We start from the raw sequence: 25,981 nt of genomic DNA, 5'->3' as shown, positions 1-25,981 counted from the left end.
GTGCGAGGACTTGATGTGGGTCAGAAGAGGTAATGTCTTCTGTGATAAGATATCACGCTGTAGCAGTTTACCCAGTTGCAGAAGTTCGATTTGGCTCTGCTACATCTGTATATCAGCTCTTCATTGAATTTAACACATTTATGTTTTGTCCATAGATTGCAAACTGCTTTCCAGGATTGTGTTGGCACTAGTTTCACCAAATTGTTTGTTCATTACACTGTTGTCTATGTGAATAGTTTCGTGAAGCTCAGGTGAGTGTTAGATCCACATAGATTAGAACAAGAATAATGTTATAGGGTACAAGATATTTATACAAATGCATAATATTAGTTCCTGGGCCCAAATCATAGACGTCAATAGCAGAGTAGCAGACATAGCAGCTGCTATGGGGCCCAACAAAAGGGGGTCCATTTCCACTGAGACCTAGGGTACAGTTAGTGATAACTATGGATGATGGATGGGTAAATGGAAAGCCAAATTGTTTACTGTGACATCATGGGGTGCATTTTCCATGTACTGTGGAATCACTGTGTGTATTATCCTTGTACTATAACGGCATTGAGCATTATTCCTGTCCTGTGACACCAGTGCATGCATTATCACTGTACTGTGTCATCACTGTTTGCATTATCCCTGTGCTGTGACATCACTGTGCAAATTATTACTGTACTATAACATCACGGTGTCCCTTATCCCTGTATTGTGACATAACTGTATATTATTATTGGTGTGCTGTACTATCACTATATACATTATTCCTGTACCGTGAAATCACATTGTGCATTATCCCGATACTGTGATATCACTGGGTGCATTATTCTAGTACTTCGACATCATTGCGTGCATTGGCCTGATCCTGTAATGCCACAGTATGCATTATTCCTGTGCTGTGACATAACTGTGATAACACAGATCAAATGTTAGAGGCTGCACCCGGTCCTAAGGATTAGCCATAAAAAAACCAAAAAACCTCATATAAGGTGGTCATGGTAAATTGGGGACACATTACAAGTTTTGCTATGGAGCCCCATGAAGACAGAGATGAGTGCAAAAGCTTCACTGAATGTTACTGTATGTACATTGCGTTCTTCAGTGAGCTAGCGCCATGTAGTAGGATTTTATTACAGTGCAATGAGAAGCAATCACTGCTCTATATGTTGTAATCCTGCTCTGTTTTCTGTCTAGTGGATTTAGGCACTCATCAGATACAGTTGCTATCTTTGCATCCCCTATAGCTACAAGATGTTTTAAACCTATATGAAGAATATTAGGGGTTAAGTGACAGTTACCAACCGCAAGAAGTTATAAATCTGTTTGTTTGCACCTGCTACATATTCACAGACACCGTTGACGGTAGGGAACCAGTTCTTAGGAAAATTCCTGCTTATTATGAATGTAGCAAAGCAGGGAGGAAACCCTCCCACCTGAAAAACCTGTAACAGCTTGAGAGAACAATGTTAATACCTGCAGATCTAGGGCAGACTTATAGGATGGATTATTGCAGGGTTGGCAGTGTGGGAGGATATACAGTGACTTGCAAACTTTTGAACTTTTTCACATTTTATCACCTTACAACCACAAATTTAAATGCATTTTACTGAGATTTTAAGTGATAGACTTTACAAAGTACCAGATAATTGTGAAGTGGAAGGAAAATGATACAAAGTTCTCAAAATGTTAAGCAAAATAAAAAATCTGAACAGTGTAATGTGGAAAAGTATTCATCCCCCTGTATTCTGATACCCCTACATAAAATCCAGTGCAATTGCCTTCAGAGGTCACTTAATTAGTTAATAGAGTCCAGCTGTGTGTAGTTAAGTCTCAGTATAAATACACCTGTTCAGTGAAGGCCTCAGTGGTTTGTTATAGAACACAAGTGAACAAACAGCATCAAGAAGACCAAGGAACTCACCAGACAGGTCAGAGATGAAGTTGTGGAGAAGTTTAAAGCAGGGTTAGGTTATAAAAACATATCTCAAACTTTGAGCGTCCCAAGGAGCAGTGTTCAATCCATCATCCAAAAATGGAAAAAGTATTCTACAACTGAAAATCTACCAAGACGTGGCCGTCACCCTAAACTGACAAATGGAGCAAGGAGAGCACTGGTCAGAGAAGCAGCCAAGAGGCCCATGGCCAGTCTGGAGGAGCTGCAGAAATCCACAGCTCAGGTGGGAGAGTCTGTCCACAGGACAACTATAAGTTTTGCACTCTACAAAATCTGGCCTTTATGGAAGAATGGCAGGAACAAAACCATTATTGAAAGAAAGACATAAGAAGTGCTGTTTGCAGTCTGCCACATGTCATATAGGGGACACAGCATACATGTGGAAGAAGGTGCTCTGGGCAGATGAGACCAAAGTTGAACTTTTTGGCCTAAATACAAAGCTCTATGTGTGGTGGAAAATTAATACTGCTGATCACCCTTAACACACCATCCCCACTGTGATGCATGGAGGTGGCAGCATCATGCTGGGGGGAGGCTTTTCTTCTGCAGGGACAGGGAAGCTGCTCAGAGTTGATGGGAAGATGGATGGAGCTAAATACAGGGAAAACCTGTTGGAGGCTGGAAAAGACTTGAGACTGGGAAAGAGATTCACCTTCCAGCAAGACAATGAACCTAAACATAAAGCTAGAGCTACAGTGGAATGGTTCATTGGTCGGGACAGGGGAGGGGCTTTGGTCATATGAGGGTTATACGCAGGCTTCACCGCCAGGATGCTCTGCAGTGCAGGTGGGTGTGACACGAGCATCAGAGCGGACATGGCGAATCACTAAACCGAGGCTGGATACTTCGTGCTAGGCCATGTTGCTATGGTAATGTGTAAACTATTGAGTAGCGCGGTGTCCTTAGCAATTACACTGTAGCGGGATGGTGGCTGGCCTCAGTCTTAGCTGGATAATTCTTGCTGGGCCACATTGCTATTGTAACGTGTAAACTATAGCGTAGCATGGCATCCTGTAGCTGCCACGCTATCTGATAGTTAACATGTTACTATAACAACATGGCCTAGTGTGAAGTATCCAGCTAAGACTGAGGCCAGCCCACTGCCCCACGGACTGGCAAAAAAAACCCAACGGCCTGGTCCTAGTCCACGAACCGGTGGTTGGGGACCCCTGGTTTAAGGTATATTGTTTACTAAAGTGTTGATCCTAATGCTAGGGCAGTACTTGTATTATTGAGTACAGGGTTTTTCAGGGGCAGAACTACCACCCCTACAGTTTTTTAAATTTATTTTTAATAGGCTGGATTATTCCAGCACGTAATAGCCAATATTCACATACCCATCCAATTACTTCTCCTCCTCCACATCACCTTCAGCTTTCAGGGTTGCCAATCATTACGTCCCAACAATGAATAGCATCTAGATATCGTATCCTCCCTCTGTTGAGCATTGGGATATAATATGCAGCAACATGCTGAAGCCCAAGCAGAGGATGCCATAGGCTTCAGTGGGGATGGGTAAATGAATATCGGCTATTACCAGCTGGACTAATCTAGTAGGTAGTGGTCTAAAGTCACTCTGTTGTAGCCAGTATGAGGGGGAAGTATATTCTGTGGGGGCCTATTAAGAGGACACTTAATTTTATGTGACCTTAAAGGCGGCATTTACTGCATGGTGGTATGTAAAGGTGGCACTTACTCTATGGGGCCAACAAAGAGGCATTATACTGTGTAGAGGGCCTGTAAAGGGCGGCAATAAAGGGGCAGTATACCATATGGGATTAATAAAGTCAATATCCTGTATTGGGGTTAATAAAGAGGCAAAATACTGTGTAGGGGGTCCAATAAAAGTGACAATGTTGGGGTCTGTAAAGAGGGCAATATACTGGATGGGGGATCAGTAAAGTAGGCATTAAAACATGTGGATGGGGGATAAAGGGGAGTCCTATACCCTGTGTAAAGAGGGATGATATTGTGGCCCTGATCCGTGACTTGCTTGCCGCATTGTGCAAATTTGGAAGGAGTGTGGCGGGGATCAGGGCAGGCCTGGAAAACCTCGGTCTGACAGGTTCATTATAAGTTATGCCACTTTTCTGATCAGTAACTGGTATAGATTTCCATTTTGTTTCAGGATTTCCAACTCATTTATGAAGAGGGAATCCCTTGTTCCCTCATCAGTTGGACCCTTTATTAAGACTGATGTACGATAAATCTTGCTAGAAAGGATTCCTTTAGTACAACAATGACACAAGTGAATGCTGAAATCAACTGATACTTTTTTAGAGCAGCCTGTCCCTTGTTTTGTCAGTGAGGACTTTCATTTCCAGACACAGGGCTGTTAATATTGCTTATAGAAATTGATTTAAAAGTGTATATATGTCAACAGCCACCAGGTGGCACCAACATACAAAGCTAAAAAACGGTTTCAATTGATGTAAAACATGAAGATTGTCATGATCTTAACATGTAAAAACACAACATATAACACAATGGACAGTAGAATATATAATTAATGAAATATCTAGCAAAACATATAGCACAAAAATAGCTTGCTATATAACAAAGTATACTGGAGCAAACACAATGTATAACACTCATGCTTCTAATGTAACATCCTACTTAAGGATGTTTGGATGTTTGTTCCTCAATCACACCCAAACGGCTGAATGGATTGCTTTGAAATTTCACACACATCTACATATTGGCCACAAAGGATACATAGGCTACTTTAAACGTGTCTCACTCACCCCAAATCACCACCGCGACCCTCAAAAGTTGGCTCCGGCTCCACTGCCGGCCCTGAGGTCAGCGCAGGTAGTGACACGCAGTGCCGATTGGTGCATGGCGGTGCGGGGGCGGGATAGGGAGACAGCACAGCGGCCCCATAGGTTAGTGCCGAAATGTGGGCGTGGCCAGCGCACGAGGACACTTGCCTGAACATGGCGGCTGCCTGCATGTTCCCAACGCTGCTCACATGCCGGCCAGCCACATATCGCCTAATGCTGGCATTACATACAGCAGCACGACCAGGCCTCAAGCCCACAGCCGCCCGTACCCGCGTACTGTGTGGCCGGGAACAGACAGCACAGACAGCACTCACTCTCATGTCACCGTCACTACACACAGACATCCCCAGCATATGCAAGGTGAGTGCTGGAGGTTCCGTGATCGCCAGTTTCCTTAGTGGTAGTGGTGGGGGGTTTACAAGAGTTGGTGTGTAAGGGGCTGGGGGGGGGGGGGGAGGCACTGGGTAGGAGAAAGAGGGGGGGGGAGGTGGTTTAGGGGAGGTGCTGGGAGTTAGGGTGGGGGCCTGGAGTGGTTTTTTGGTGGGGGGGTTGGGACCAGAGGGCCGAGGGTGAGTAGGAGGGAGGCCGATTGCACAGGTTAAAGGGGGAGGTGGGCGGGTGACTGGGGTCAGGGTGGTTGGTGGTGGTGGGGGCAGGGGGGGAGATGTGGAAGGTGACTGTAGGCTCGAAAGGGGGGAGGGGGCGCGGAAGGGAGATAAGGGGAGAGCAGGGGGCGCGGGTGGGTGCTAGGTGGGGAGCCGTGGCCAGAGCAGCAGGCCGTGGGGGGTCAACGGGCCACGCTGCACATGGTTCGCGCAAGGAAGGGGGGTTCGCGGACGAAGTCACGGGTATAGCTAGTAGAGACATATGACTGTAATGAGCTTTAATAAGCCTGCGAATCTCCTCCTGATAAAATTACATGGATGGGCCAAGATCAGTTTTTTCATATGAAAGTATGGCATCAGCAACATCTGCAATTGGGGGAGACAAGACAACGCACCATTTCTTCAGATTGTGGCTATGGATGAAAAGCACCAGGCTGTTGCTTTATATAGGAGTAGAGGGCTTGGACCCAATGGGATGGGCTAAATGACTGTGGGCTGTATATAAGGACAAAGCACTGTATAAGCATTTATTAATCGGGGTCAGGTCTGGCTATATTGGAACTCTTGAGCATGAGCATGTTGTTTTGGGTCAGATTTACCCAAATCTCTAAGTTATTTTGTGTCATACATCTCACTACACCCTTATTGCTAAACCATTATTTTATCAGCATGGGATTTTGTTTTTTTTAAACCATTTTGAAAACAGCGAATGCTGGGAAAGAAAATTTGATGATGTCATCACTGAGGGATGAACTAACTTCTCCCAATTAATACATCCTTTGCCTGCGAAAGAAACTAACACACATAGCCATCCATTTTTACCACTTATAACAGTTTCAGTTTGACTCTCCAGAGCTGTAAGGGTTAACCGTAAAACCTCTTCTTTCTTTCCTTCCAGCATTTTCTGTTAGTATATCTAGGTCAGGAGACTCTAGAGAATTTAGAATTTTTCCAACAAATCTTGGCAAATATAGAACAGGGCAGAGAAATGTGAACTCTTACAATCATTTTTAAGCTTTGTCTACTATCTCACGTTTTAAGAAATCATCTCTCCTGTAAAATATTATCCAAGGATCCTTCAGGTTCCACACTATGCGCTGATTCTTATATCCGCCAGTGTGCTCCTGACTTTATCTATCTTGGAAGAAGTCCAGTTAAGCTACATACACAGGGCAGTGATTAATGGCTGCGCAAATGGAAGCATTGCATTCAATGTCTGTGATGAGGGCTATTCACATGACTGTTATTTTGATGCTCCATTGTAACTGATCCGTTGCGTTCTATTTTTGTCCGTTTTCACAGATCCTTCCATGCACTGTAATGTATGTGGGATCTGTGAAAATGGCTGCCGCTTGGGTGCAAGACAGTCATTTTGCACCTTGTGTGAATGTAACCGTACCAGCTGTGTAGCTCTCAGTCGGACAGTCACCCGTGACTCATGGACATTCATAGCCTCTGCTCTCTGTTCACTCCATCCCTGCCTTCCTACTATTTTACTATTTCATGTATGCATACCTCCCAACCGTCCCGATTTCCCGGTTGGAGGGAGGTATGTCCCGATTTCAACTCAGATCTGCATCTGGAGTGTGTGGACATTGAGGTGGAACATGAAACTGGGGGCAGATGAAGGAGAGGATGACATGGCACTGGGGGCAGAGATGGGGGGACATGAATCTGGGGGCAAGAGATGGGGGGACATGAATCTGGGGGCAGAGATGTGGGGACATGAATCTGGGGGCAGAGATGGGGGGCATGAATCTGGGGCAGAGATGGGGGAACATTAATCTGGGGGAAGCAATGGGGGGGACATGAATCTGGGGGCAGAGATGGAGGGGGCATGAATCTGGGGGCAGAGATGGGGGACATGAAACTGGGGCAGAGATGAGGGGCATGAATCTGGGGGTTGAGATGGGGGACATGAAACTGTGGGCAGAGATGGAGGGACATGAATCTGGGGGCAGAGATGGAGAGGACATGAAACTGGAGGCAGATGAAGGGTGTATATGAAACTGTGGGAGAGATAGAGGGGGGTCATATAATTTACGGGTGACTCTAGGAGGATTATACTGTGTGGGGGCACATGGAAAATGAATGAGAATGGGAGGAGTCAACATAAAAGTGGGTGGGACTAAATTTGCCACGGTGCACTACGCGCGCCGCACATTTTGTCCCTTTTTCAGTTCTTCATAAGTTGGGAGGTATGTGTGTGGTAGCTAGGTCAAATAGATGGCAGCTACAAAGAAAGCTCATACATTGCCTTCTTGTCAGCCATGGATTTGTTTTTTTTTAATTAAAAGTAGAGGCTTAAGGTGCATTTGAGCCCATGGGTCATCCCTGATGATTGTTTTGCCACCAAGTCTGCATCCCTTTAAAAAAAAAACAAAAAAAACCCTATCATTTTTAAAGGAATTGAGATTTTGTAAGAGTCTGATGAAAGTTTCTAAATACAGAAGTGAAATAGGTTTTTCTGTGAATTCTTCATACCAAAGATCCCCTTTATTACCAAAAATTGAAAGTACGTTCTGAGTGCAATGCAATCTGCTAGGGCTCTATGAAATACATAAGACTTTGTACATGGTTATATGGTCCCTTATGAGAGGGTCTACTTATATCCATATAATGGAATATAAGAGTAATATATAGACTCCAGTACATGGACTACTTATTAAGCTACAGGAACATTGATCAATGGTGCCATTCCAAACAATTATGACATGTTTGACTCTAAAAGTACATAAGGCTCGAGTTCCGGGGTCCCATTCTGTGTACTCTTGATCGATTTGGAAAAGGCATTTGATTAGGTGTTGTAGGTCTTCTTAAAGGCCATACTCCGGGCAATCAGTCTGGGGCCTTGCATGTTGCCGCGTATCATGGTAGTATATAATGGCCGCACAGAGAGAGTTTGAGTTAATGACTCTCTCTTTGTATCCTTAACAGGACTATACAGGGATGCCCGCTATATATACATCTTCATACAACCCAAGGGTCGATTACCCGATTTTGGTCTTTATTTCAGGGCTACTCTATGCAACTGTGTCTTAGATCTTTCAATCATAGGCATCGGGGCTTAATCAGCATTAGAAAGTCACAGCGGAATGCTGATGCCCTACAACCCGCCATGTGAACTTACCCTAAGGAGTACAGGCTTGGAGTACAGGGCTGTGTAAAATGCAGAGAAAATAAAGGTAGGGGAGGCTTTTCGACCAGTGCTATCTCTCAAATTAGATAGCACTGCATCTTTAGTGTAAAATTAAAGACAAGAATTTCCAAATCTGGGGGAAAAATGAGGGTGCATCTTATAGTCCGAATGTGGAGCCATGTTCCTGCCGCTGCTGGCTTCCTGCAGCGACAGGAGCGTGGCAATGCTGCAGGCCCCGGCACCTGTGCAGGCATCTAAAACCCTTCCCGGCATCCGCCGTTCTATTGCCGGGGAGGGATTGATGCCGGGTCTGTAAGAATAATGGCAACTGCTCTACTACAGAGCAGTCGCCATAGTAACCGGGTCTCCGGTATACACGGAGGCCCAAAGCTAATGCCCGAAATTAGAATGCATTCTAATTATGGGCATTAAAACTTAACCCCCCTTCCCCCCAAAGTGTAGAATACACCCCTATACCTTTAAAGTTGCAGGCCGGCTCCTGCGCGGTGAGGTCGCAGGAGCCGACCTGTTCTGGTGACAGCCGGGAGCCAACTGAAGGCTCCCCGGCCTGTCACTGCTATATTACTATTGCGGTTGGTCTATGACCAGCCGTAATAGTAATGTAGAGAATCTCCCATACACGGCAATACACTTGTATTGCCGTCTATGGGACTTGCAATCAAACGATTGCAGGTTCAAGCCACCTAGGGGGAAGGGGCAATAAAATAGTGAAAAAAAAAAAAAAAGCTTTAAAAAAATAAAATAAATAAAACTTCTAAATCACCTCCTTTCCCTAGAATACATATAAAAGTAGAAAATTACTGTGAAACACATACGCATTAGGAATCCCTGTGTCCGAAAATGCCCGGTCTACTGATATTTTTCAAACTGCAGTGGGTTTTTTTTCACCCTTTTGCCTCTGATTTAAAAAGGTGATCTAAGCAATAGACATTCCCCAAAATGGTATAACTAAAAAGTACATCTGGCCCCGCTCTATGGATCTCCGTACAGCTGCAGGGTCACCTGTCAATGTGGCCTTGCAGCTGTTGCAAAACTACAACTCCCATATATTAAATATTTTACCATTATTTTGCTTCAAAAATTTTTTTCACTATTTTCCTCCTCTAAAACCTGCGTCTTATAGTCCAGTGCGTCTTATAGTCCGAAAAATACGGTAACTGTTTGAAGTGACCCTCCCAAACCTTAATTTTCTTATCAATTTACTCATACTCAAACTCCAAGCTTGTACTGCATACACAGTTACTCTGGAACAACTCTCAATAGCAATTTAAAAAAAATCAGGATTTCACAAAAAGGAGCCAAAATTTGTTATAAAAGTATATTACAATATGTATTAATGATACAAATGCTGAAAGGAAATCAAAAGTTGTCCAAAAATTTAGTTACACTTTAAGTGCTACCAACACAGTCAGAGATATAGGAATCAGACACTGTTCTTCCCACTTGACCATCCGTTTGTTTTCCACTTGGCCAACTGTAATAAAATAACACTTCCCACCTGGTCAACAGGAATGAGGCATTTTATCTTCTACTGAACCACTGAACAGAGATCATATTGTTCATGTAACATGAGACACAACAGGAACACAGGACCAGAAATGCGTTCTTCCTCATCTGAACTAGAAATTTGTTACAGCAATACATCTACTCCAGCTGAAATTTTCAGGGCAAAAGGTTAAATCGACTAGATGACTCAGATCCTCCACCTAGGTTTTGCTTATGGTGGGTGACCAAGAAAATAAGTAAAATGGGTTGGATTGGTGTGTAGAGACAGATTAACAAATTAGGTTTTTTTCCATTCAGAAAAAAGAAGACTAATCACAACGTACAAATACAAGGTGCAAAGACCTGTGTAATGATCTGTTTACTTCTAGGCCTGTGACAGTGACAAGGGGACATCTTCTGAACCTACAGGACAGAACATTTTATTAGCAACATAGATAAGGATTCTTTATTTGTAGAGCAGTGAGGTTATGGAATTCAATGCCACATGATGTGGTGATGGTGGATTCATTGTACAAGTTCAAAAAGATAAGATAATTCTTTAATAGTCCAACAGTGGGGAAATTTCAGTATGTTACAACAGCATAGTAATACAGATACAGGATAATACACAGTAATATATTACAGAAGTAGACACACATAAGCTGAGAAGAGAAGATATACTAGGAGTCCATAGCAGCTAAGGAACAGAAGAAGAAAGAAGGAAGACTTCATAATCATAATCATTAGTTTTCTGTGCGGAGTGATCTTCGCTTGGACTGATTTAGATTATACAGCCTGATCGCTTTTGGAAGGAAGGACTTGCGATAGCGCTCCTTCTCACACTTGGGGTGAAGCAGACGGTCACTTACATGTGCCAAGTCCCATCAAGGTCCCATACATGGGGTGGGATTTGTTCTCCTGCATGGAGGTCACCACGGACAGTATCCTTCTGTCACCCACCACCTGTACTGGGTCCAGGGGGCTCCCCAGGACAGAGCTGGGCCTTCTGATCAGCCTGTCAAGTCTATTTCTGTCCCTGGTTGATATACTGCTCCCCCAGCAGGCCACTCCAAAAAAGATGGCTGAAGCAACCACAGAGTTGAAGAAGGCCCTAAGAAGTGGCCCCTGGACTCCGAAGGCCCTCAGCCTCCTGAGCAGGTAGAGCCTGCTGTGACCCTTTCTGTGCAGCGCCTCCAGGTGATCAGCCCAGTCTAGTTTATTGTTGAGGAGCACACCCAGGTACATATAGATCCTGACTATCAAGACCTGGATGCCTTGATTTCTTGAAAGGAAAACTATTGTAGGTTATGGGTATTAGACTCTGGAGATGACAAGATGATCCAGGGTTTTATACTGAATGCTGGATTTGGAATCAGGAAAGAATTTACCCCCTTGACAACGATTGGAATCAGTCTGTGTTTTTTTTTAAATATAGATCGTGAGCCCCATATATAGGGCTCACAATGTACATTTTTCCCTATTAGTATGTCTTTGGAGCATGGGAGGAAATCCACGCAAAAACTCCTTGCAGATGTTTTGTCCTTGGCAGGATTTGAACCCAGGACTCCAATGCTGCATTGCTAGCCACTGAGCCACCTTGTACACCATGCTACCCCTGTGAGCCATCCATTGTACAAGGCATAGAAACTATTAGAAAGTGTCTAAAACAAATAGATGACGAGGTACAAAGCATGTATGTCAGATTTTTGGCACAAAATATGCCAGAATTGGGCCATTTTTTATTACTTTATTTGCTCCCTTGTTTTATACTGCGGTATTTTAAGTCCATCTAGTCTAAATGTGCACTTTCTAAAGACTAGGCAGGAATAGTAAATCCGCCCTATTGTATTTTCAGTTTGACCTCTGTAGATCAGGTTGTGATTTCTGGTGGATCACTGGGATTAGACTTTCCTTCCACTTGGACACCAGGGATGATCCACTATTATTTCCCTGAACCCACTGTCTCTTTAATTGAGTTGCCAGGGGTGACATACTGTTTTGTCTGCTGGACCAATCATGTTTTTTCCACTAGGACATCAGGAATCACACATTGGTTGGCTACTGAACCACAAGGGATTAGATTTAGTATTTTTCTCATTAAAGATTTTATTAGGTTTTCGATTGTAAATACATCATGGGCAAGGCCCAAAACAACATACATTGAGTACATGGGGAAGTCTGGAAGGAATGGAAAGGCAGGTGCTGGGGGGGGGAAATATTGGGGGAGATACAAACAAGTATCAAACAGCTAAAGGAGAGGTGGGTGGACCTCTCAACATTGGGGAGTGTGTAAGTGGATATTAGGATCTAAGCAGTGGTGTAACTAGGAATGGCAGGGCCCCGTGGTGAACTTTTGACATGCCCCCCCCTTCCTGACCGACACCGAAGACCTCGACTGACCAACCCCCTCCGCATTCTTGCGCGCTCTATTATGCCCCATAGTGGCCCCTGCACACAGTATTATGCTCCATAGTGGCCCTTTTACACAGTATTATCCCCATAGTGGCCCCTGCACACAGTGTTATGCCCCATTGTAGCTGCTGCACACAGTATTATCCCCATAGTGGCCCCTGCACACAGTGTTATGCCCCATTGTAGCCGCTGCACACAGTATTATCCCCCATAGTAGCCCCTGCACACAGTATTATCCCCATAGTGGCCCCTACACACAGTATTATCCCCATAGTAGCCCCTGCACACAGTATTATGCCCCATAATGAACAGTTATTATACTCTGGGGTCTTTTCAGACCCTAGAGTATAATAAACGGAGACCGGGGGAAGGGGGGTGAGATACAAACATAAAAAATCCACTGTTACTTACCTATCTCCCATTCCGCTGCTGTCTTCGGTGGTGTCGGCATTCTTTAATGACGTACTCACGTCACATGACCCGGGACGCAGGCGCCACACAACTAGGCCCAAAGCCTGTCCAGAGCGTGGAAAGGTAAGTAACACTGTTTATGTTCCTTTATCTTTCCGAGGCCTCCGATCATTATACTCGGGGGTCTGAAAAGACCCCCAAGTATAATGATAATACTTGTGGGGCTCGCGGCGTCACTTACCGATCCTGGCCACTGACAGGATTGGTAAGTAAATAGGGCCCGGGTAACAGCCTATTAAAAAAAGAAAAAAACGCAGGGGTAGCGGTTGTCGCCGGGCCCCTAATGTCCCTACCCCGGTAATTACGCCACTGGATCAAAGGGACAGCTATGTCAGCGGGAAGGGACACAAGGAGGAATTGAAAGACAGGGGAGTAGTAAAAGGTGTTCCATTAGGAGCCAAACCTGTTTCTTTTTAAGTCCAGTGAGAAGGTTCTCCATACAGCAGATGTGGAGGACCTCCTGAAGCCAAATTATTACAGTGGAGGAGGAAGTAGATTTTTACGTTCTAGGTATAACAGACCTGGCCACCACTAGTAAGAAACCAATCAGTTTATGTATGTGGTTTTGGATTTTGCTGGGAAAATAGGAGGAAGGGAAATGGATTCATCCTCCAATTCTAGACTTCGTATTTTCAATCCAGCAGAAATTATGTATATTCTCACATTTTCATGAGTCAACATAGATGGGCACTAAATATATATATAATATATATATATATATATATATATATATATATATATATATATATATATATTGCCACAAACATGAGACAGAATACATGATTGAGTAAATGCTGAATTTACAAATGGTACCAGGAACTGGATATTAATTGCATAGAAGATCAGGAATGTCAGGCTGAAGACTTAATCCTCTGGAGGAGATACAGTATAGTGAGGAGAAAGAGATGTAAAAAATATTTTCCTTATACTTTGTATATGCCTATGGGAAGCTTTTTACAGCTTTTTTCTCAGTTTTCCCAAGTGCTAATTTGCATTTACGCTTTTCCCTTCCTTGAATTCAGTGGATTCCTGCCAGACACCTTGGGCGACTTGTAATTACTAAGCTTTCTTTGATAAAACAAAGGCAAGTGTCTTAAATCATGACTCATGAGGGAGGAAGGACTCTATAATAAACCACTGCTGCCAGAACAAAGCTCATCTCCTGAGCAGGGATTTTAGTAAGTTATATGAGAAATCATGCTGAGCTGGAATTCCCTGGTTTTGTAAATCAGCTTTTCCTAGTGCCATTGTTGGAATCGACCACTGAGTCTTACAGTATACCTGTGGGAGGCTTTCCCAGATCTCCATTAAAAATATAACATTTGCATAATATTCTATTGTGTTAAATTAGCATGTGTCCAGAGGACCACCTGTTGGCTGCCATATAGTGGTATTCATAGATAGCTCATGAGTCTAGGAGCTTGGAGTCTGGCCATCACTTGGCAATGTATTGGGAAGAAAACCAGCATGATAATAATGTTGCCAAGAGTTAACACATAACTAATAAATGTAATACCAAGAAACATCTAAAAGGATATCTCTGCTTTCTAACATCAGCTTACGGATATGTCTGTCGGGATCCCACCACACACCATTTAGAGAATAGCTGTTTAATAACAGGAAATAATGAATAGTAAAATGTCATATGGGTGAGGTTCCAGGTGCTGAGCCCCCAATGACCACCAATCCTCCACCCCCAAATGTACAACTGCGGTTGAGCATCTGTGCTGCCACTCAATTAGAACTGGCAACCAAAGTCCTTTCTTCAGCTTTCTCCCTTTCCCCAAAATATAACATTATAGAACATGATTATTCTAATGTCTTGTCCCCTTTGTTAATGTTGTAATTGATTATGGATATTATTACCGGATGTCTCTTGCTGCTTGTAGTTTCCTGCAGATTATTTCCTGCACACTGTCTTCTTTCTAGACATATCACGTCATATATATTTCCCTTCTATGCATACATGTATATGGTTCATCCACTATGATGATGTAAAAAGAATATGCAAAAGAAAGAGGCTCCATATAAAAAATCTATAACTGTCCTCTTTACGCTAAGAAGTTGCAGAAGCTTCCATGTTAGGATGCTACACTGATAACCTGGTATACTGAACCCTGCCGTGTGACTAATTTTGCATTGTAATCCTTTTGTGCTCTTACTCAATATGTGGGTACAGTCATGCAGGTAGCAGCTTGTCCCTGTCTTATTCTTGCTGATAGATTTGCTTATCCGGCTTTCTGGCCCCTGCTATATTATTTTCCACTACAATACGTTTTCCTGTCCTCCTGAATGCTGTCAATGACATGAATGGTAGCAAAAATCACTGTGAGGCTACATAGTAGAACAGCTGTTATCCTCTATTACGTTATTTCCTTCTTGTACCAGGTGGTTACACTATCTGGGGCCTCATGCTGTACTTTTTTGGTATTCCAGATATCTGTAGAGCAGCAGGATCTGGTTACATAGTGATATGTCCAGTGGTGCTTCATCATTGGGTAACAATGCAGATCTGCCATTAAGGATTGACCAGTTTTCATATATACAACTTTTTTTTTTAATTTACACAATCTAAAGTTTTTCTGCTTCTGATATATATATATATTCCTTCCTAGACATAATACAACTCAGTCCGATGCTGAACAATACAGATGTGCAGAGATCAACCTGACCAAGGCCATCCAATGTTTAAAAGATCGTTTTCTCCGTCTTTATATGGAGGATACAAAGGTAAAGACAAGATATCAATGAAGTGAATATTTTTTTTTATTTTTTTTAAAATGTAGATTGTGAGCCCCACATAGAGCTCACAATGTACATTTTTCCCTATCAGTATGTCTTTTTTTTGGAATATGGGATGGAAATCCATGCAAACATGGGGAGAACATACAAACTCCTTGCAGATGGTTTTTTGCCCTTGGTGGGATTTGAACACCAGGGCCCAGCGCTGCAAGGCTGCAGTGCTAACCACTGAGCCACCATGTGGCCCCTCAATGAAGTGAATATTTACCCTTCAACCCACCAACTTATTTTAACTGGCTCAATATTCTGTAATGATTAGTTCTTAATATATTGTTATATTAATTGGAGTTGTTTTTCTGATACTGATCACCCAGTCGGCTACATAGATCAAACATTACTATATTAAATTATGCATATCTGCTGCCACCACTAGAGGGAGCATTGAAGCGTACTGCATACCAGTTATGCATTGAACGCTATAATTTATTAATCATTTATTTTGCTTACTTGTGTAATGCCAACTTATTAAACAGCGCTTTACAAACTTGTCAAACTTTTCAAGCGGACAGAAAAACCCGACATGTAGGGTTTTTCTGTCCGCTTGAAAAGTCGGACATCTTTACAAGCGGACAGTGAAGGAAGGGCACGGAGTGCAAAAGAACACACCCGATCGCCATTTAAATAAATGACAAGTGTCACGAACACAGCTAGTGTCCACTCCTAATGTCCGTGCGAGATTTTGAACTGACACTACCTGTTGGACACAGACGGTAGTGTGAACGCCCCCTAAAACATGGCAGACACGAAAATGTATTAGACGCACTGGATGGATGTCTCGGCACATACTTTAATTGCTGTATTAAATTATATTTGTTTTATTTTTCGTTTGGTCGAAATATAGAAAATCCTCAACTTTTCACATTACAATGCCATGCAATAAAGTATATATCTGTGCAATGCTCAAACACAGATCAAAATACGAAACAACATTTCAGTCTATCCATGACCTTCTCTCGGCTTGATCTGTATCTGGATGCAGTAGGGTATAGAGGCTGTTGATAGTCAATGGAGGTCTATGCCCTCCTGTTCCTGGGCTGGAAGAAGGTCATGAATAGACCAAAATGTTGCATTGTATTTTTATTTGTGTTTGAGCATTGCGCAGTAGAATGAAAAATTATAATACCGTTTGATACAACATTTACGGTGTGTGCTGTGACATCCATCCAGTGTATAGTGGGTTGGAGGACCTTTTCACAAGCACCACCACCACCAGGTATATACAGAGTATATACAGTCCTATGAAAAAGTTTGGGCACCCCTATTAATCTTAATCATTTTTAGTTCTAAATATTTTGGTGTTTGCAACAGCCATTTCAGTTTGATATATCTAATAACTGATGGACACAGTAATATTTCAGGATTGAAATGAGGTTTATTGTACTAACAGAAAATGCGCAATATGCATTAAACCAAAATTTGACCGGTGCAAAAATATGGGCACCTCAACAGAAAAGTGACATTAATATTTAGTACATCCTCCTTTTGCAAAGATAACAGCCTCTAGTCGCTTCCTGTAGCTTTTAATCAGTTCCTGGATCCTGGATGAAGGTATTTTGGACCATTTCTTTCTACAAAACAATTCAAGTTCAGTTAAGTTTGATGGTCGCCGAACATGGACAGCCCGCTCTCAAATGATCTGAAAACAAAGATTGTTCAACATAGTTGTTCAGGGGAAGGATACAAAACGTTGTCTCAGAGATTTAACCTGTCAGTTTCCACTGTGAGGAACATAGTAAGGAAATGGAAGACCACAGGGACAGTTCTTGTTAAGCCCAGAAGTGGCAGGCCAAGAAAAATATCAGAAAGGCAGAGAAGAAGAATGGTGAGAACAGTCAAGGACAATCCACAGACCACCTCCAAAGAGCTGCAGCATCATCTTGCTGCAGATGGTGTCACTGTGCATCGGTCAACTATACAGCGCACTTTGCACAAATAGAAGCTGTATGGGAGAGTGATGAGAAAGAAGCCGTTTCTGCACGTACGCCACAAATAGAGTTGCCTGAGGTATGAAAAAGCACATTTGGACAAGGCAGCTTCATTTTGGAAACAAAAATTGAGTTGTTTGGTTATAAAAAAAGGCGTTATGCATGGCGTCCAAAAAGAAACAGCATTCCAAGAAAAACACATGCTACCCACTGTAAAATTTGGTGGAGGTTCCATCATGCTTTGGGGCTGTGTGGCCAATGCCGGCATCGGGAATCTTGTTAAAGTTGAGGGTCGCATGGATTCCACTCAGTATCAGCAGATTCTTGAGAATAATGTTCAAGAATCAGTGACAAAGTTGAAGTTACGCCGGGGATGGATATTTCAGCAAGACAATGATCCAAAACACCGCTCCAAATTCTCAGGCATTCATGCAGAGGAACAATTACAATGTTCTGGAATGGCCATCCCAGTCCCCAGACCTGAATATCATTGAACATCTGTGGGATGATTTGAAGCGGGCTGTCCATGCTCGGCGACCATCTAACTTAACTGAACTTGAATTGTTTGTCCAAAATACCTTTATCCAGGATCCAGGAACTGATTAAAAGCTACAGAAAGCGACTAGAGGCTGTTATCTTTGCAAAAGGAGGATCTACTAAATATTAATGTCACTTTTCTGTTGAGGTGCCCATACTTTTGCACCGGTCAAATTTTGGTTTAATGCATATTGCACATTTTCTGTTAGTACAATAAACGTCATTTCAATCCTGAAATATTACTGTGTCCATCAGTTATTAGATATATCAAACTGAAATGGCTGCTGCAAATACCAAAATATTTAGAACTAAAAATGATTAAGATTAATAGGGGTGCCCAAACTTTTTCATAGGACTGTACCTAGAACTATTAGAGGCTGTGCAGGACTGGGGAGGTCAATGACGCTACCAAGGTGTGGTTACGTATGCTTGTCGCCATGGCTACACGCAACTACACATACTACTCATATGCAACACGCATTCAGTATGTGCACCTACTGTATGACACACACACACACACACACACACACACACACAAATCTGTTCCTTTTGGGACAGAAATACTGATTTGGCAATTAAATCCACATCATGATTAAAAGACTTTATAACTGAGTCGTTCATGATGTTAAGGATGCTGCCCTCTATAGGGTGGTATACAGAGTGCACTCTGTTCTCCTAATTCCATCCAGGAGAATAGATTTGCATATTTTTTACCTAGCTGCTAGATAGTGATTCACAGTGGTATAGAGCAAAGAAACAATATTTAGCCCAGATTCTGTGATCACATTTTTAGTTTAACAAGCAGGTCAAGAGTGCTGGCCCCAAACGGCAGAATCCCACCCTGCATTTCATCCATTACTGTCTGAAAAGATTCCATAAAGAGTGGTTACCTATGGACTCAGAAAAGACCAGTCTATGCAGGTCTTTGTCAGGAACAACATAAGAACATTGTTTTCTATGATTGATACATTATACTTCAAATTGGTCATGTGCATTTTTTTTAATCTGCCAATCCAAAAATTTACAATATAAAAACGTCACCTTTGCATGTGTCTATGTCTACAGCCACATTTTCAGAAGCTAATCAACAAAAGTTGGCTGAAAAAGAACACAGCATTCAACGCCATCATGAAATCAACAGAAATCCTGTGTCGGGTTGTGAAATATGTACTTGCTCCATATCATAAGGTATATTGGGTTTCTGTTCTTAGGAATCTTCTGGTTCCCCAGGCCGGTATAGAGACAGTGTTGTAGAGTCACAATACATCCTTCAGTGCTAGCTTCACCACTGGATATGGGGGCAAAGGAGGCTGAGCAGCATACAGGTTTCTTCTTGATTTATGCTGGTATTATTACTGGTACTAGCATATGGTTAATATTTCTGGCGGTATCTTATAATCAACTGAACATGCCCTTGTTAAAGGTTCTAGCCCCACCACCAATGACACCATAACATTTTTTTATTCATTTTGAAGTTTTATAGTAACACTTTGTGCTATTAAATAAAAAATGAAAAACACATAAAAAAACAACATATGTGTCACCAAAAAAGACGCAGAAATTAGTTGAATAACCCAAATGATAAAAATGTTATATCAAAACCGCACATACAAAAAAACCCCCGAAAATGTGTCTGGTCCTGGGCCAGAAATTGGGCAGGTACAGAAGTGGTTAAAATACATAGACGGTTTACAGTGCTGCAGGTGTGCTATGTGCTACATTCACTTCCTTTCCTATATACTGTAAAGCGTGCTAGGGTTGGGTATAGAGGATGCAGCTGTGGTTGAAGGCGTAATAACCCACGCACTGTATTGGGGGTATCTTAATGAATGTATATTTATGGCACTCCGAGCCTCTTTTCAGCATATGAATGCTCTTACTTTTCTGCTTTTAGTATTTTTTTCTTATTGAATACTTTCTATAGTTTCCTGGTGAAAGGATCACAAAAATGAAAAATTTCTTGAAAATTCTCTTAATCCTGTATCAATGGGACCTGATAGCTACTAGATTATTAGATATTTTGTATCATGGAGAAGTCTATAAAACCCCAGAAAAGAGGTTGCATCATAACTCATAAGCTCCATTACAGCATATGGGTACCATAGATGGGGTCCCTTGCTTGGGATGTCCTCTAATAACCAAACTGGAGAGTCACTCACATTTAGCAGCTACTAGTTCAGGCAGATGCTGCAAGGGAAATACATGGCTTGCTGCAGCTTCCCTCTGATAAAATCTGATCTCCTTCTTCCCTTCCCACTTTAATGTCTGAATTCCACAATTTCCGTAACCTTACTAATTTCAAAATTAATTTTCAGAAGTCCGAGGTGATTAATGTCTCGCTCCCACTGGGGCTTCATTCCTCTTTTCAATCCTCCTTCCCTTTTAAGTGGTCTAGTGCAGCCATTAAATATCTGTGGGTTTGGATCTCTAGGAATCTGGGAACTCTACACTAAACTACCTCCCCCCCTTCGGGTCATCAGATCCGATCTAAAACGATGGTCTAAGGATGGTTTGGGCGATGTGCCATCTATAAAATGAATTTCCTCCTGCTGTATCTTCTTCAAATTCTCCCTATTCATAGTCCCCCCTATTTCTTTAAGCTACTGTATAGTGACCTTCTTAACGTTATCTGGCAGGGTAAACAAGCTAGGTTGGCCCATTCGAGTCCAACTTGCCGAGGCAGTGGGGTGGGCTGGGGCTTCCTGACCGTCGTAGATCTTCAAGGCCTCCATGCTCCAAAGAGTGTTGGACTGGTGCTGCTACCTTCCTTTCAAGCAGTGGATCTTCCTAGAAAGCGCCTTCTCTAGCATTCCCCTCCATGTTCCCCTGGCTGAACTCACAACGCCCTGCTGCTCTGAGGTCCCACCCTACCATAGAGCCTATGCTCCGAACAGTCCAGTCAGGCAATCCCTCTTTTACTTGTTGTTGGTGTCTGGACCACAGACCTTCCTACTTAGCTAAGTGGGAGGCCGACTTGAACATGACCTTTTCTGACTCACAGTGCTCGAGAATTCTTGAGTTTGCTCACAAGAGTTCAATAACTAGTAAGTTTCAGGAGGCAGGATACAAAATTCTGACCAGATGGTATCATGTTCCATCTAAATTGCACACATTTTCCCGTCCTCCTCTTCGACATGTTGGCGCTGTAGCTTAGGGTGATCTGTCAGGTGTCCATAGGGTGATCTGTCAGGTATTCCAAGTTCCTCTCCCTTACACACTGGCCTTCTTTCTCCTGCACCTCTCGGACTACTCCCTTACGGCACATGATCAATACCACCAGAGTGTATATTCATTGCTCTAGAAATCACCCAACCCACCCTCTCTTCTCCACTGGAGAAGTGGAGGGCATCCAGAGCATGGAGGATCTCAACACATTTCTCCAAGATGCGCATGAGTGAACACCGTGGATTCTCTTCCAGGGTATTCGGACCTATAGAGACCTGGTGAGTTGAATGCCGGTCCGTGAGTCTTGCGCCCGGGGCCACTTGCTTTGCTTTCCTTCTCCCCTCCTCACTTTTTTTTTCTCTTTCTCTCTTCTCCCTCTCCTTCTTTTTTTTTGTCTACCCACAACCCATTTCCTTCTTCCCCTATTTCCCCTTCTCCTTCTTTTCTCCTCTTCTCTCTTTTGCCAGTGTTGCCAATGTCATGATCAGTTGGCTCATCTGCTGTGCTTCTTTGTTCTTATCTCACTGCATTGCTGTTGTTCTCCGTTATTTGATTTGTCTACTGGGATTGCAGTTTTGGGCCTGTTCTGTTTTTGAATTGTTTCTCTATTGGTATATTTGCTATAAATAAAGAATATATATATATATATATATATATATATATATATATATATATATATATAAACTGTAATACATTGTATACAACTGATCACAATATTTGCTTATTTTCTGATCCACCCTATTCCATCTGCTGCTGACTAAGGGTGTAATATTCCCAACTTCCTTTTCACTGTGCTGACTTCTCCCTGTACAATATCAAGGGTAAAGGAACTACATCTGTTTAACCCTTCAGAAAAACGTGCTGTAATCAAGTAAGGGAACATTGGCTAAAACACCATATACAGATGTAGCAGAAATGATTTGGGCAATGTAGCAAAGTAGAATTTATAATTTGCCACACATAGAAATATTACAATTGGAGAGAAATCTGACTTGTACAACCCCATGTGAAGCACATTATTAAAACTTTCCAGATCCCACCAAAAACTGCCAACCCTTGTTCATAGTTTTATTGTATATTCCCTTTAAAACAAGATTGTTGGGATGTACACGCACAAGGGTTTCATTGATGGTATACCTTCTCTACAGAGCCAGACTATATGTTACAGACCATACATTTTGTAATTTTGAGGTTTCTGAAATGTGTGAAATTTCCTTTAGAAACTTCCTCTAAAATGTTTTTGTAAATTTTATTCTTGGAACATAACTTGTGTTGTATTATCTTTCAGAATTAATGGTTTAAGATGAGTCACTAAATGGAAAGTGAAACGTAAAATGTTGTGCAGCTGTCTTTGGCCTTTCTTACATTCACGTCTATGCAATCCTGTGGTTGCAGTTGTCACTGTATAACTATATCAATTAGGAGCGCGACAAAAAGTCACTGTGTAGCTCTGGCCTAAGGGTCAGAAATTCAGACTACATATTCTATAGCCTCAGTTGTGGCAATAAGACATTCTCTGTTGGTTCTCATTGTTCATTTGCTATCTATGGTGGTCCACTGGCTGGATTATCATCCTCAATGAAGCAGTGGTTAATTGTTATATCTATTGGTATAACTGTGGTCTACTGTTATCCCTCGTGCTCTAGTGGTTGGGCTATCATCCTCATTGGTTTAATGGTCTACTTCTAGTCCTGATTTTTCAACGGCTCTTTTGCCCCTCTTGACTTACAGAACTTCTATCCTTGGTGTACCAGCAGCTGACGGTATCTATCTAATTTGTATTAAAATGAACAACAATATTATATTTTTTTCACTAGGACTTTGCACAGGGGATCCACCAGTACTTAGTGAAAGAATATATCTCTCAGATTATGAAACGGAAAATGCGCCTGAATAAACTAAAAAGGAAAAAAGCAGCACAGAAAATGAGAGAAGAAGGTGATTTGATAAATAAAGCTGCAGATAACATGGTATGTAGAAAACTTCCCACCATGAATTGAACTACAACACAATGCTAACTGGTAAATGAAATACACAAGTAAATACAATCAGTAAAATTCAATGGTCAACTTACAATGATCAGATATTAAGTAGTTATCATGGGAATGGCAGCTGATCATGGGGGTTCAACCAGAAGGACCCCCACAAAACAAGACCTGCCTAAAGAAATCCCATCACTACACCAAGCTGTTTAAAATGAAACACCATTCTGATATACACTGATATACTATATTGAAGGTTATTTTTATTCAAGGGGTCAGATCTGGACAACTTGCATCACGCAATTCATTGTATTTCTGAAATCATCGGTGCCAAGAAAAAAAATGACATTGCACCCAAACTAGATCAGCTGTTTCACCTGTATCCGGATATCAGGTACTGTAAATATGTAAAATGAAAACTCTGTAAACTGTAACATTGGTAGCTCAAGTCCTGTTCCTTTCCATTCTCCTCCAGTTTTTCTCCTCCGCTTATGCATGTTGAAGCCATGAAGTGCACATGTCCTCTGCTTGTCTTGAGCCAACAATTTTGGCAATTTCCCTAACCTTAATATGCACATTCTTTCATCTGCCACCTAAGAAAAGATTTCAAGCTTACTAGTACCCTGCCAGGGTGTTTCCCTGCATGCTGATCTGTTACTGTATATGGAATCCAACTTGTTACCTGACCCAGTTCTTTTCTTATTTGGTACTTTCTGCTAACACTTGTACCTGACCCCAGCCTCCTGACTATTGACCCTGTGCTACTACCAACTACTTGCCTACCCATGGACTCTGCACAAACTCTGCCCCACCTGACCTCGGATTGTACTTGGTCTACTACTACTGGTGCTTTACAACAGTGTCTTTTGGCTTGCTTGGCCAACTGTCACCTATACTGGGACCACGTCTAGAAGTAATGACCATGGGTCATGCAATTGATGGTCATGGGGCATGGACACTTATGACAAAATGTTTAACATATGTGCTGTTGAAAATGGAGAAAAATACTATCCCTATGCAAATTGCAAGCCAGTATTTGGTCATGGTCTTCATGTGGTATCGCAATGGGTTTCTGCTCAAGGAATAACACATTGTAACACCTATAGTTACATTGCCATGTGACATTAAAAATGGATAGGTGTTCTCACGATATATAATGTGGGGTAGAACTATTATTCTTTAATGCCATTTTTGTGGCATTAAAAAGCCTCAGAACTCAGGTTTGCAACTTTTTAAAAATGGCACTTACCGCAAAAATTGTTCCAAGTGCCATTAGTAGGCCACCATTGACACTTTCTGAAATGTGGGTGTTTCGACTCCTACTTACAATCTAAACATGTTCTTATGTAAATGATGCCTGAAATATACACCAGTTACAAATTGAAGTACTTTTTAGTGTAGACGCACAGCTAGAGGAGGGATATGCCCCGTCATAAATCCAGCAAATCCTCTGCTGAAGTAAGTGATTATCAGTGCTGTCTTACAATACACTGGTCTTGATGAATCCCCCCTGTCTGTAAATAGTCAGCCATACACTTTAGACTTTTGTCAGCTGAAATAGCCAATTTATCCATTTCGACTGATATCTGAGGTTTAGATGACCGATGGCAAAGTTTATCCTGCTGAACACAGATTGTCCATGCTGGAAATCTGGCTGACCATCAAGGTCCATTCACACGGAGGAAAATGGTGAGGAATTTGGTGTGGAATTTTCAACGCTGAAAATAAAGCCTCCCATTGTATTCAATGGGTTCTGCTAGCTTTTTTTCCACTAGCAGAATTTTTCCTCCGTGTGAATAGACCCTCAGACAACTTGCACAGATTTAATTGCAATATTTTCAGTTTTTTACTGTAGATTATATTATTTTATGTATCAGAAAATCAATGAGATGGCTGCATGATGACCATTCGAAATCAAGGGCTAGTTCACACTTAAATTACATTTGGCTTAATTGGGTCCGTAAAAAAAACGCTTTCTAATTAGGAAGCAGTTTTTGGACCTTGATGTGTTTTTTTGGATCAGTTTTTGGTAAAAACCGCTTCAGAAAACGCCAGGCGGTTTTCCCCTGCCCTGAAAGTGAATCGACCGTAAAAAAACGCGACGTGGTTTCCGCCTCCCATTCACTTCTATTGCTTTCCTCAGGCGGAATTCGCCTGAAGAAAGGTCATGTCGCTTCTTTTTTCTGTTAGCGGCAAAAAAAACGCTAGCGGAAAAATGAACACTAGCGGTCTCCATAGACCACCATTGTATGGAAACTGCTTCAGCTTATCAAATAAAGTCCATTTCTTATTTCTGATTTTTTTTCTTGCAGTGAGGATCACATTTTGTGCATTCTGCATCTTCATGGCATTGGAAGAAATAACATACTTTTAAGACATTTTCAGAAATTGCAGAAGACTCAGCAATCAAACACTTCATTGCTGGATAGTCAGCAACAACCAGTATTATTCTCAGGAATTGAATGTTCAACACAAGTGGCTTGTTTTACCCTCAGATGATGGCAAAAGGTGACTTCAAGGAAAGTCTACAATTTAGAATGGACTTTTATTAGATTTTAATAATAGAGCTCCAATTTGGTACCTGAAATCTACTGTGAAAGACAAGACTGTGATATTATGCTACATCATTTCTTAGAAAATACTGTATTAGCTACTCATCTACTTAATATTATATTTCCCATATGAATTGTCACTCTACCTCCCCAAATC

The 25,981-nt window shown here is 42.0% G+C and overlaps 1 protein-coding gene across 1 annotated transcript in view; it reads left to right on the top strand.

Moving 5' to 3' along the window:
- The window catches only part of EXOC3L4 (exocyst complex component 3 like 4), a 47,716-nt gene extending 21,945 nt beyond the window's left edge, over positions 1-25,771 (top strand). Inside the window, exons 6-11 of the mRNA XM_075283418.1 lie at positions 156-251; positions 15,477-15,591; positions 19,191-19,313; positions 23,108-23,260; positions 23,545-23,666; positions 25,585-25,771. Of these exons, the coding sequence (XP_075139519.1) occupies positions 156-251; positions 15,477-15,591; positions 19,191-19,313; positions 23,108-23,260; positions 23,545-23,666; positions 25,585-25,771 (796 nt within the window). The remainder of the gene's footprint in view (positions 1-155; positions 252-15,476; positions 15,592-19,190; positions 19,314-23,107; positions 23,261-23,544; positions 23,667-25,584) is intronic.
- The last annotated feature ends 210 nt before the right edge of the window (positions 25,772-25,981 follow it).

Source organism: Leptodactylus fuscus, chromosome 7 (assembly GCF_031893055.1).
Source record: "Leptodactylus fuscus isolate aLepFus1 chromosome 7, aLepFus1.hap2, whole genome shotgun sequence".
NCBI classification, from domain to species: Eukaryota; Metazoa; Chordata; class Amphibia; order Anura; family Leptodactylidae; genus Leptodactylus; species Leptodactylus fuscus.
The sequence above is the reverse complement of the archived record's forward strand: the minus strand, read 5'-3'. Positions and strand labels throughout refer to the sequence as shown.